Raw genomic sequence first — 14,220 nt, forward strand, 5'->3', positions numbered from 1 at the left:
TGTTGGTTGCTAGGTATGGAAACTGGTCAGAATGGAGGCTGGTGAATATTGGTGTAATGGCTGTTGATTTCACAAAAGCACTAATCACTCCCCTAAACCAGGACAGAGTGGGCTTCCTCTCTGTGGTTCCTAGAAGGAAGAGGGATTGGGGTGATTCTGTCCAAGATTAAAGGTGGCATAAGGATGTAAGAAGAGCCCTTCTTGCTCAGGCCAAAGGCTCATCTGTTCCAGCGCTCTGTTCTCACAGTGGTTCACCAGATGCCCAGGTGAGGCCTGCATGTGGATTCTGAGTGCAACACACCCGCCCCACCTGCAGCTCCTAGCAGCTAGTATTTGAAGACATCTTGCAGCAGAGGCACAGCATAGCCATCATACCCAGCAGCCACTGGTAGCAGGTTCCCGATTCAACTGACCATGTTCTTCTCCCTCTTGCTCTTGCCAGCAACCATTCATAAGAGGGCAGAGAGATCTGCAAACATGTAGGACCTTCCAAATGAAATCACTGATGACCTAGAAAGAACCAGAATTCCACTGCATTTCAGCATTCTTTATAATATGAATGAAAATGTTGCCAAGATATCAATTTAAGAGATGGGTGTCAAAACAGACACCAGCACAGGGAAAACAACAGAAGCCCAGTCCTTTTGGCTAAACTGTTCTTTTTCTCCCTCCTGTCAGATGCCTTCTTGAGGAACCGCTCCGAAGCTGACCATGAAGCCACTGCCATGATGAAAGCAGAGTTTATGAGCCTTTGGGATGGTCTGGAGACTGGAACCAATTGCCAGGTACCACCACCTAGCTCAGTTGAGGCAAACAAGCCAGGGGCAACCAGTGCTCCTTCCCTCCTGTTATACATTTGCCTCTTCTAAGGTGATGCCTGCTCCATGCATGGGTCACCTAAAAAGTATGCTCTCTTATTTTAAAAAAAGAGTACAGGTGCTCCTTCCACTTACACTGGGGTTACATTCTGGGCCCCTGTGTGCATAAGCAAAAATTGCATAAGTGGGGAACACCCTTAAACACCCTTTAAACGCCCTCTCTGCCACACTCTCTCCAATCCAGACAAAAAATACTGTATCTAAAAATAGCCACAACTAGAGTTGAAGCTCGGAGCCTGGAGGATGCAGGGGAAAGTGGTGGCTGCAGTGGCTGCTGTGCTACCCCGCATGTCAGCTGCTAGCCACAGAGGCTGAGCAGCCTAAACAAAGCCGCACTGCACCTCTGGTCTCTTTGGGGCTTCCCCCACCCTCACTGAAGTCCTTTTCAGGCTCTGAGGGGAGACTTCTTACAAGTCACAAAGACTCTCCAGCTCTCTCTGGCCATTTCCAGGTTTGAATCAAATTACTTATTTATTTCTTTATTTGGGGGCACCGTGTGAATACATGTTTGCACATGAGTCAATCACGGGCAAGTGGGGGACACCTGCAGTAAGTTTAACTTGAAGTAGACCCACTGAAATAAATGGACCTGTGACTTAACCTCAATAGGTCTACTCTGAGTATGAGTAACATTGTTTTATTCATATAGTTTTATTCATATGCAATCATACGCAAATTTAACTGATCAGTTAAAACACAAGATCAATCAATGACCATCACGGTCCAATTGTGTTTCAGGTATTGGTGCTAGGAGCAACCAACAGACCACAAGATGTAGATCCAGCCATCCTGAGGAGAATGCCAACTGCCTTCCAGATTGGCCTGCCTGTAAGCAAACCTTCCCTTCTAATAAATCCAGGTCACACTTGCTTCATGTCCACCTCTGCTATTGCACAGTGAGGTTTCCAGTTCAATATTGATTGGGTTATGCTTGAGGAAGATGCCAGAGAAATCACTGCATAACAGCCAGAACACAATTAAGAATTGCTTCCTGGTCCAAGTGCTAGAAAACAAGGCAATTAAACATGTGTCCAGCTGGTCTAGGAATGGTATTGAAGGACAGAGTAGAAGTCCCTCCAGTAAAAAATAAAAAATGAAAAAAATAAATTAACTTTTCCAAATGATCAGTGTCCCCACTGGGAGATGCAACAGCCCCACAAAAGATCACTTAAGACTGCAATTTTATGTAAGCATCAACATAGATCAGTATGAGGCTTTATAAGAGTTCAGGAAGTGAAATCCAGACTGCAAAAGGAGGGAAAGGTGCAGCTCCATTTTACTGAGGTACAATGCTTCATCCACAACAGAGGATACAATTGCTGTTCAAAGATGGCTCATTGCAACCTAAAGTACACCTTCAGGAAAGGGGAGTGGCAGAAGTGAGTCTTTTCTGAGCAGTTCAAGGCAATGCTTGACCACTGAAGCAGGCAGACAATTTTGCAGTGCAGGCAAATCTTCAAAGTCTTATCTTCTATAGATCTTCTTGTCTTCATATGCTAGAATCTTCTTGTGCTTGCAAAAACTGGCTGATATACTTGCATTATTTATTTAGCTCATCATAGCAGCTACCCAGCTGGTATGATGCCTGAATAAAATGCCCTTGTATAAAAGGAAGTCTCCCCCAAAAGACAAAACAAAGCCAGATGCAGACAGGGCCGTCTTTAGCATATACGCCACCAGGGTGCAAAGATTCACCCAGCGCCCCCAAATTTAGTTTAGCCCCCAAATTAACTTTTATTATGCTAATGCCAGATGCCACACTTTTTAAAAACAATTTCTCCAAACGAATTTGAACTGTAAGTGATGAAATTAAAATGCAATTTAAAAAGTTTCACTCGGGGTCAGCGGCACCTTTGACACGACTGATCTCGAGCGGCTTGCCTGCAGCCGGCAGGCACAAAACAACAACCTCTGGTTACGTGAAACATATTCAATAAACACACAAGACGTAACCGGCTGTACGTTTGAAAAAATAATATATACTATTCATTGTATTGAATATTTCCGGAATATTAGCCTTGTTTCGCTGTCTTGGGCAAACTCATATATGATATCACAGGACAGCAGCTGTGCTATACAGGACTATGCTATAAGATCCACTGTCCAAATATTCCAGAAATCCTTGTCTTAGACTCTGTGAAAGGATTCTGTGGAACTGCAACAACCTTTCGTGTGGATTGTTGGACTTTATGAACAGGTAGGTGGAATAGACACTTTCACATATATGGACCTTATGCATAAACAGATTAGAGAATGAACTGACCCACTGGGTCTTCTACTTTTTTTGTTGAACTTTGAGTCACTTCTGTTGAAATCTACAATTCAATACAATGAATAGTATATATTATTTTTTCAAACGTACAGCCGGTTACGTCTTGTGTGTTTATTGCAGCCGGCAGGCAGGCAGCGCGAGGTCAGTCGTGTCAAAGGTGCTGCATAGCAGCTCGGTGCAATACGTAACATAATATTTTGCAAGAGTTAATGTCGCGCGCACGGCGCTGTTGAGAATGACAAGTGCTGCCGCTGGCTTGTCTGACAAGCGCCGCCATTGTGAATGACAAGCACCACCACTGGCACGGCGCATCTTTGGTAAATGAGCGCACAAAGTCGAAGTCCTTTAGTGAAACAGTAGGTATACATTTGGGTAATACCTAGGTATATATGTATTTTGTTTTTCTAGCTTGATCAAAATTATGTATTATTTCATAACACGTAGCTAGTTAAGAGCTTGGGCGGCTTCAGCGGTGAGTGCCTGGTGCCCCACACCCCTTGCACCCCCAGGTAAAGATGGCCCTGGATGCAGATTATGGGGAGTGCACTGGGCACGGAGCCTCAGGGGTGTCACTGTGTTCGCTGAAGCTATTATTTAGAATGGAGCATGGGGGGCACTGAATTTTGGCATCATGCAGGATGCCACTGAAATTTGAGACCCCAAGGTCTGCCACTGACAAAGCCATGATCTTTATCCTAGTTTTTGAATATCTGACTATCTCCCTCCTCACCCATTGTGATCTTGACTTCTTCCTGACACACACCCTTTCAGATTCTTCCAAATCTGCATGGCCTTTCTGAATGTACTTCAAATATCAGCTCAGCATTCTATTCTAGACACTGTTACATATTCCGCCCATATTTTATGTTTTTGTTAATTGCAAGCACAAGCATAAAGCCTTCACCTCTACACAATTACTTGAGAGTAAAAAGACCCACTAAGCTCAGTGGAGACTTTCTTCTGAGTCAACATGTACAGGATTGCACTGTTAGTAGATGCATGTATACCTTAACTGGCTTTCAACCCATGACACGACTAGTTCCTGCTTCATAAGGCAGGATATGCATGAGGTTCATGTACCTTTTCCTTCACAAGCCATGACTCAGCTGTTCACCAAAGCTGCCCATTATGTGCAAACTCAGGAATATGATTAATGGCTCAGAAAGAAGCCAGGGTGTTAAGTCCATTGGCATTGCCTCCTTCTCTGACACCCAGGAGGAAATGCCGTTTCTGGGATCACATCTGCTGCAATACATACCAGTACACTTCCTTCTTAAAAACTATTGGTTTATTCCTATGCAAAATGAGGCTATTTACTCCAATATTCAATCAAAATATCATCAATTAGGATTGATTTAATTCAGGGGGTGGAGAAAGTGTGGCCTCCCCAGATGTGGCTGAATTACTGACCATGTTGGCTGGGGCTGATGGAGCTGGAGTCCGAGATCTGGGGCCACAGGTTACAACTAGGTAAGCCCTGTAAAGTGCTCTGAACACCTGGAAGCACTATACAAGTACAGATCACTCTCTTGTCAGCGACAGTACATTTCTGGAGATGTAATTTGGTTTGTCCCCAAAGACCTCCCTCTTAATTCCTATCCTGCCTTTCATGAAACCCACCGTGGCACACCTGGGCTTCCATGGAGTTTTCCATCCAGGCACAGACCAGACCCAGATCTGTTTAGCTTCAGTAAGGTTGCTGTATCATGTGCCTTGGCCAGTTCTTAGGTCCACCTCCAGATCAAAGCATACTGGTCTCATTCTCTTCTGCTGTTTCTTCTGTTAGACACAAAGGCAGCGGCAGGATATTCTGAAGCTCATCCTTGCTGGAGAAAATGTAAGTTTCCCTCTCTCCCTGCCATACCCCCCCCCCAACTGCAGCCTGATTATGGGTAAAAGGTAAAGTTAAAGGGACCCCTGACCATTAGGTCCAGTCGTGGCCGCCTCTGGGATTGCAATGCTCATCTCGCTTTATTGGCCGAGGGAGCTGGTGTACAGCTTCCAGGTCATGTGGCCAGCATGACTAAGCCGCTTCTGGCGAACCAGAGCAGTGCACGGAAACACTGTTTACCTTCCCGCCAGAGCGGTACCTATTTATCTACTTGCACTTTGACGTGCTTTCGAACTGCTAGGTTGGCAGGAGCAGGGACTGAGCAACGGGAGCTCACCCCGTCGTGGGGTTTCAACCGCCGACCTTCTGATCGGCAAGCCCTAGGCTCTGTGGTTTAATCCACAGTGATTAGGGGAAGGTGGGATAATTTTTAAGTGCAGGAGCTCATTGTGATGAACCCCACAGATATGCTCTTGGAAAGTCCAAATATGCAAGCAGCTCAGTTAATTCCTATTTACACATGTATGCAAACATGCCCCCCCCAAATCAGCAGCACAGCATAACACTAAATTTATTAAGATCAGCCGAGTCATAGATGTTTACCCAGACAGATTCAAGGCTGTGCAGCTGCCAGTACTACCACAGAGTTGCCTAGGGAGCATGTGTGACTCTCCATATTTAACCCAGAGGGGATCCTTTGCCTTTGAAACAGATGAGCAATGCTGTGAACTTGAAAGAGCTGGCTGAGAAAACAAAAGGTTACTCAGGAAGTGACCTGCGGGAATTGTGCCGGGATGCTGCCATGTATCGTGTGCGTGATTATGTCCGCAAGCAACAAATGAAGCAGATTGCTCGGATGCTCCATGATACAGACAGTGGGGAAGAAAGGTACGAGCTTCACTCAACTCCCGTTCCTCTTTGCTTCTAACTTTTCATAGTTCTGGGTCTGTTTCTCAGCCTCATTTGCCTTGCTCGTTTTAACAGAGAATGCTCTGAATGAAAGATGGGTTTTTTTTGTCATGCATACATGCCTAGGTCTTGAGATCTTTATCGGATGCACTTCTCTAGGTTTTCCCACCTGATAGAAGTGAGCTGAGTCATGACCAGAGTGAGCCCTTCCTTGCTGGCCTCCCACTTTGGGAATGCAGGCTTCAGAGAGGCTCACCTGGCACCTCGGAGGTGGTTTGCTTTGTGCCAGGTAAAGCCTTTGGCTGCATATGCACCATGCATTTAAAGCTCCTTCTCCCCCCCCCCCATCTTGGGAACTATGGTTTACCCATCACAGAGCTACCATTCCCAGTATCTTACCAAACTAGTTCCCAAGCTTAGGAGGAGAGGAGAGAGGAGCTTTAAATGCATGTTATGTATGTAGCCTTTGTTCTCCCAGATCCCTTAATTTTAATACATACATCTATCTGGAATATCAAAACCTTGCACATCCCGTTTTTATATTCATTTTAAATTGTTTTAGCTGCTGTGCTTATCCAAGTTTTAGTGTTTTATTGTCTACAGTTTTGAATTTTATCTGTATACTTACAAAAGAACTTAAATTATACAAATAGAATGAATTAATAACCAGAAGGTTCTGGGCTCAAATTATTTGGGCCATGGACTTTCAGAAGTATGAAAATATGGGCTAAACTCCAATTGTCCAAATGAAATCCATACATCTAAGCAAGTCTATCAGTGCAATGGAGGAGGGCTAAATTGCAGAAGACTGAAAAGGTGATCCCCCTTTTAAAATTTATTTATTAATACTTATTCAAAAATATACAAAAGTTCACACCCATTATGAAGTATATTTTTATAACTCACTGAAATAAAACAGCTACTTAATCTAATCTTTTAAAAGTCTCAAATGACAGGGTTATGGTCTGAAAATGTCTTTGGTAAGATGCTGACTTTATACACCTCTGTGGTCAACGTTTTAGATAACCAAGCCATGTCCAGTCTTGAATGTGATCTGTATCCTTCATGTGTGTAAATTCTTTAGCATCTCCATTCTTATATCTCCAAATATCTACAAGTTCTAACTTCTCAATCAATTTTTGAAAAGAATTGGGCTGTTTGCCTTGTGAACTTGTAATCTTTTCCTCTGAAATCCTATCCTGTGTAGGGGAGACAACTCCATGCCAATCTCCATAAGGCACCAGTTCTCATATGGATAATCCATCAGTTGATAAAAAGCTGGTTTCTTTTCATTTGTGACATACTTATGAAAAGGTGGCTTTAAATTAACATACGGTAACTGTTTATAGAGCTCTTTTCAACATTACGTTTAGCAGTGCAGGAGCAGTTCCTATATAAAAGTTGCTTCCTGTGGAAATCTGAGGCCATGTAGGAGAAGCCTCTGCTGCAGTTCCTTCTCATGCTGCTGTTATTCCTCCGTAGATCTGGAGGAACCCAGGAGTTGTGTTAGGGTCCTTACAACAAACCTGCACGTTGGGCAGTATTAGAAACGTAGAAAATGGTCTGAAATCCAGTCAGATTTTTTAATCCATCTAGCTCTGTCGTGTTTACAGGGCACAATGACCGTGGCAGCAGCATTTCAGACAGGTGTCTTTTACAGCTAGGGACTCAACTGGGGATCTTTTGCAGGCAAAGCATAGGCACTACTGAGCTAGGGCTCTGCTCACTATTATCAAGCAGGGCAAGAGGAGCCATGCTTTAGCCCAGAGAGGGGGGAACTGTGCCCCTCCAGACAGTGGCGTAGCGTGGGGGCTGCAGGGGGGGCCGGCCGCACCATCTGGGGGGCGCGCGCTCACACTCGTAGCTCTCTGCCCCTACTAAAATCCACGCGTTAGGGGGCGCAAATTACTTGCCTTGCCCCGGGTGCTGACAACCCACGCTACGCCACTGCCTCCAGATGTTGTTGGATTCCAGTTCCCATCAGCCCCCACCAGCATGGGTAATAAGGATGATGGAGTCCAGCTTCTAGAGACACAGGTTTCTTATTCCTCCTACAGCACCTCCATTAATAACCAGTCAATGTTAGAAGGGGCCCCAGGTTTAGTGGTGGAGTCCATTATTGCCATTGAGCTTGGAATGGTACTGCTGAAATGAGTCCAATGGTCATTTCAGCTCTGCCATTCTATAACATTTATTTCTATTCAGAAACAGTTTACAAAAAGCAAAACAGAACCAAGTCACAGCACACCAAGAAATAGTATAGGTGCCATAGGTTAATGGTAAAGCACACATGCTTTGCATGTGAGAAGTCCCAGGTTCCACACTTGGCACCTGCAGTTAAAAGGATCAGGAGACAGGAGATGACAACCATCTCTCTCTGCCTGGGACCTTGTGCCAGTCAGAGTAGACGATACTCAGCTAGACAAATATTCTGACCTGGTAGGAGGCAGCTTCCTATGTTCCTAAATCAAGGCAATTTGAAACCAAAAAGTGTAAAATAAAACTAATCTATAACCCACAGACTCAATAAACTTGGGAAAAACACTGAAGATACAATGGAAGATGATGGCAGGCATTTTAGGGAGCAAAGAACTGTGGGCAGAGACAAAAGAACCAACAGGCAGTTGACTTATTTATTTTGCATCCAGTGACTTGGAAGAGGAACGGTTGCGGCCACTGACCCAGCTTGACTTGTTGTTTGCCCTAGAGAAGATGGAGGAGTCCAAGGGTGCGTCGACTGCTGTGCCGACACTAGAAGAACCGGCTTTGGACTAAGCTGCTGGACCATGCAGCTGAGAGACTGGAGACCATCAACTTAGAATAGGGTGCCCAGAGATTCGATTGACTGTTCACTGTATTTTTACTAGGCTGGAGGCAAAGGCTGTATATGTATATGTGTGAGATGATAGAGAGATAGTCGCAGAACACAGGCTCAGCACTTAGGAGGAAAGGTGAAAGGAAAGGGAATCTGGGCCAAGCACACCCACCTTGGGTGGAGGGGGACAGAACAGGCACTTGGTAGGAATGGAGAAACTCATGTCAAAAGAAAGAAGTCAGCGCAGTTAACATTTGTGGGGGGAGGGGCGTGTCACAGCTTTTCTAGAGGTTGTAAGATGAGGGGAGCCGTGTAATACAAGTGAGAAAGGACAACCACCACTAAAACCCAATTTGGAGCTATTATTGTGTAAGTGAGTGGCAAGGTATGCTTATAAAATAGGCCTGCTCATAATACAAGAGGGCACTAAAACAAATGCCTAGGACTAAGCAAGTATTTATTTCTGTTCCAAGTTTGCCGGCTGAGCCATCCTGAACATCTGTGCACATGGCTCTTTACAAAAGAAGTCTTTTTTTAGGTAGCTCATCTCCTCTACAGGTTCATACACAAAAGCATTTAAAACCTAGAAATACAGAACTGGAAATATTTCATTGCCTTTTTTTGTCTTGGCTGCTTCCTTCTCACACTGAAATCTGGTGCCTCATGAAGGGTGTGGAGTCTGGATTATTCCTGCTTTTTTACTTTAGATAATGCTTCAAGTGCTCATAGCTGACAAATTATGCACCACAGCATGTAAGCAGTTGGGGAAGGCCACATCCCCTGTGCTTGCTGTACTTTGCCACTGCACTTAATACCTTTTACATATAGGCAGCTTACCATGGTTTGCAATCAATAATAATAATAATAATAATAATAATAATAATAATAATAATATGCTATTTATATCCCGCCCAAACTGGGCTCAGGGAGGCTAACATTAAAATATATAATACATTAAAACATAAAATCCAGCAATTGACTGAAATACAGCTTAGAATCAGATTAAAATCAACGTAAATCAGAATAGGGAAAGCCACTTGTATCATTCTGCCAAGTGGTAAGGAAAATGTTAATTCGTTCCGGAGGTCCGTTCTTAAACTGAAACTGTTCTTAACCTGAAGCACCACTTTAACTAATGGGGCCTCCTGCTGCTGCCGCGCCACTGGAGCATGATTTCTGTTCTCATCCTGAAGCAAAGTTCTTAACTCGAGGTACTATTTCTGAGTTAGCGAAGTCTGTAACCTGAAGCGTATGTAACCCGAGGTCCCACTGTACAGGTTATTGAATGCAGATGTGCAGCAAAATGGCTGCCTCTAAGTGTTCGCTGGCTGCAAAATGCAATGGGATGTATAGAAAACAACAAATGACCCTAGAATATTTAATTTTATTAATTTAGAAGGATTTCTAAACCACTTAATATTTATAATATGTAAGCAGTAAAGCAAGACAGGCCAACCTGATTTGTCCAGGAGACACAAACATTATGACATCACAACCAGAAAGACTCTAACTGCTTCCAGAGTTCTAGAGCAAGGAGCAAAAAGGTTATGAAAAGGAGGTGTTTACTGCCAGCAGTGGTATCAAGGAGACTGCTGCAGGAGACTTTTTGTGCCCAAAAACTTGATTGCAAGCTATCCTTGGCTGAGACACCAAAAGACACGTACATCAATGCTAGAAGGAAACACTCTCTGTAAGTAATCACCATCCTACTGCTTCAGCCTACAACACTTGTCTTCCCAGGCACATGCGATGGACAGAAAGGACACATAACAGCTCCTGCTCATCTAATGACCAACATCCAACTAGAGATTCTAAAGAAGCAACCTACCCCTAAAAGGAGAGCTTGTCTTTATCCCTCCTGCTCAACTGGCTGCAGGGTACATCTTACCATAACAGCCTCTTAAATCACAAAATGACTGTCTGGCAGAGGTATATCAACAGCATCATGAGAGATGGGATTTGCTGGGATGCAGCAGTTGTCTCTATAGCTCAACAGCAACTCCTAGGTGCTCACCGAAGTGGCATATTGACCAGAGTGACCAAGCCAGAGATCCAAGCTCTCCTTGGTAGGAGCAGAGATATCCTCCTCACACAAGGGTTGACCCTTGGTGGGCTCAAGTGTCTGGTCATACGTGACAACCTCTATACTGATGCCCATCAATACACCATGGATCTCCGGACCAAGCTGTATGGGGACAATGGAGACAGCTGCACCCATGCCATCACTGTAGTCCTGGTCAACCCTGTATGCCTAATACTCATTGGCCGGAAAGGGGTTCAGGGAGGAACGCTGAATATGAAGGCTCTTCAGACTGCACGGTATATCAAAGACAACTTGCATCATTAAATGTGTCCTATGGGTGATCAGCACATACCTCCTTTACCATTGCAACTTCCAAATGGTGACCGTTTCCTTTTTCTCTTGAGGCATTCTTGAAAGGAAAAGCGCCAGCAACTTCTGGAAGAGGAGCAGAAGCCCCACAGAAGTGCTGGCGAAATTGTGGGGGTCTGGGTAGGCCAAAGCAGGCAATCACAAAGCATCTTGCACAGCCAGAGGCGGAACTAGAATCACAACACTAAACAGATCTATAAATTTAAAGCTGAAGACAGATAGCTTAGAATATTCTGCAACCTTTCATCCCAAGTTTTCAGTGGGAGAAGGGATTCTCACTGCAAAATGCCAAGCAGTAAAGCAGTAGAATTAACCACCGATTTTGTTATGCCCATTTAGGTTCTTTTAATTTGTTTAGGTGTTTTAACCTAGATGAGACCCAGTGTGCTCCAGGGAAGGCACAAATAAACCTCAGACAACCAATATTAGATTTCTCTATAATAGTGTATTATTGTTTAAAAAGTAAAGTCAAGACAGGGAATATGCACTCATACACACATCCATGCACACAGATCCATACGCACCACTCTTCACTGGACTGATCAGACCCAGTAAGAGCTTGGGTGACCAGACAACGGGATCCCGTCTGCGTCTGGCACACAACTTTGGAGAGACGAAAATGAATAAAGGAAGCAGCCATTCGTATACAATCTTCCAAATGAGAATTGAAAGCAAAGAGACGGATAGCTCAAGCAGAACCTGAAACAACGCATAAAAGAACTGGCACAGATCGTTTCAGAGAAGAATGCTCTTCAAAAGGAGGAGGAGGAGAAAGTAAGGATTCTTACTGAGATGCTGGTGATGTCAACTTCTGCATCATCGGAAGAGTTCAAGGTTTGACAGAGGAGTAGAGTGACCTGTGGACCAAGAACAATAAACCAGGAAGGAGGGGAAATGTCTCCCGGGAAGCTTTTCCCCAAAAGCCAAACAGTTTAAAAGGTCTTTGCCTTGTCCAGCAGAGTTGAGAGTCTGTATCCTCAGAGTTTTCCGAATATGAAGATCAATGGATGACAGCCAGTGTTACAATTCCTGAAGAATAACAGATTCCAAGATCTGAGGTTGGTTTGGAGGAAGTAATGTCAAAAGACTTGCAGATCAAGGAGCAAAAGAATAAAATTGAAACACTGGAAAACAATGTTAGTGAGCTAAAAAAGATTTTGAATAACTCGGGGGCCGAAATGGAATAAATGAAGCAGGTTCTCAGTGATGCTGAGGCAGCAGCACTGGATTCCAAGGGAGAATCTTCATTCCTCAGGAGTGAACATATAGCACTAAAAGAAAAAGAAAAAATGCTCTTCCAGAGTTTTGCAGATTCTGTAATGCTTTGTGAAATCCTAGCAGATGAGAGGGATAATGCTCTCACAGGACAAAAAGCCTTAAAAGTAGAACTAGAAAACCTGCGACTAGAGAAAGAGCAGCTGATATGTGAGCTCAGAGAGCTGAAGGAGAACATATTCACTTATGAGTTTGTGGCTCTTGAAAGAGAGCAAGAGAGTTTGAAGCTGAAAAACCAAGAGCTGGAAAATGCCATGAGTGAATTGAGGAGAAATTCCCAGGATAAAGAAAGGATAAAACACGATGGCAACGGAGCTTAAAGTGCGAGCTTCCAAGAATGAGGTGGTCCGCCTTGAGGCTGTGTTAGGGGAGGAGAACTGCCTAGAAAGTGCACTTGCAGAGAAGCAAACTCTCAAGGCCAAACTTGATGAAGGTGCTGAATCGAACAAGGATGAAATTGAGGACCTCAAAACTTGGCTTGCTAAAGCAGACATGGCGAGAATGAAACAGTGCAAATATTTTGATCGAGAACTGGCTAATGCAAAAGCTCTTGCAGAGCACAGAGAGGAGAAGGTGAGAAAACAAAAACTTCACAGAGTGCAACAAGAGCAGGAGGTGACTGCAGACACAAAGTCTTTAGGTGTCCAGTCCACCGACAAAGCAGCAGAGACTACAAAGAAAACTATAAAGCACTGGCTTGCAGAAGACTCATACAAGGACGTTTCTGAATGCATGACACAATAATAAATTTCCAAGTCAGCATTATTGCTAATCAAATTGTGATTATGTTGCTCTTCCGGCGTGGGTGCCATCGCTGCTGCAGCTCCAAGAGGAAAAGTCGTCCTTGTCCTTGCTCGGCGTTACTCTGGAAGCAAAGCTGTTATTGTTAAGAATATTGATGATGGCACATCCTGGTGGCTGGCATTGATCGCTACCCACGCAAAGTGGCAGCCAGCATGGGCAAGAGGAAGATTGCCAAGCGTTCCAAGTCCTTTGTGAAGGTCTACAGTTTGCACCAATAAATATTTTTAAGAACCCCCCCAAAAAAACTGTGTTAATGTTTTTCATACTTATTTTTATGTGTAAAATAAAGACTTATTTTTAATGTGATTTTTAAAGAAGAAATAAATAGTAGACCTTGCACAAATAATAATAAAAAAACACCAATTATGTTATGCCCAATTAGGTTCTTTTAATTTGTTTAGATGTTTTAACCTAGATGAGACCCAGTGTGCTCCAGGGAAGGCACAAATAAACCTCAGACAACCAATATTAGATTTCTCTATAATAGTGTATTATTGTTTAAAAAGTAAAGTCAAGACAGGGAATATGTACTCATACACACATCAATGTCAAGAATGGAGGTTAAAACACCGAAACAAATTAAAAGAACCTAATTGGGCATGACAATTTTGCGACAGCAGGACTTCATCACTACCATAATATTGCCAATTTAGTAGTCTCTTTCTCCTTCCAGGGTATTTTTCATTTTGCCATTTGCAGGTCCTGCTGGATATCCAGAACTGTCATCACTTCAAATAAAGCTGAGCATCAGTGACATCAGGAATCAGATGAGAGGAGATAAAGCTTATGGTGAGGTGGAGGAGGCAATTCAGCACTCTCTATTTATGTCTAGAAAGAAAGCAAGTCATGGCATATCTGCCACGAATGATGCCCATCCAGGCTGAAGTGCAATGCAAACTGTCTCTTTCCTTCAAGGTACATGAAATGCTCTTGGACCAAAGTAATCAGTTGAAATCAAATTAGCCGCTAATAATAATAATAATTTATTATTTATACCCCGCCCATCTGGCTGGGTTTCCCCAGCCACTCTGGGTGGCTTCCAAC

General features: G+C 43.7%; 1 protein-coding gene across 2 annotated transcripts in view; it reads left to right on the forward strand.

The window, feature by feature from the left end:
• Nucleotides 1-12,359, forward strand: part of LOC308463813 (outer mitochondrial transmembrane helix translocase-like) — a 44,640-nt gene extending 32,281 nt beyond the window's left edge. For both annotated transcript variants that reach the window (XM_080982570.1, XM_080982569.1), the window contains 5 exons: nt 679-785; nt 1,617-1,706; nt 4,937-4,987; nt 5,694-5,869; nt 8,539-12,359. In XM_080982570.1, coding sequence (XP_080838696.1) covers nt 679-785; nt 1,617-1,706; nt 4,937-4,987; nt 5,694-5,869; nt 8,539-8,665 — 551 coding nt within the window. In that variant the 3' untranslated portion in view covers nt 8,666-12,359. The remainder of the gene's footprint in view (nt 1-678; nt 786-1,616; nt 1,707-4,936; nt 4,988-5,693; nt 5,870-8,538) is intronic.
• Nucleotides 12,360-14,220: the final 1,861 nt, after the last annotated feature.

Source organism: Podarcis pityusensis, assembly GCF_964106645.2.
Source record: "Podarcis pityusensis genome assembly, chromosome: 15".
NCBI classification, from domain to species: domain Eukaryota; kingdom Metazoa; phylum Chordata; class Lepidosauria; order Squamata; family Lacertidae; genus Podarcis; species Podarcis pityusensis.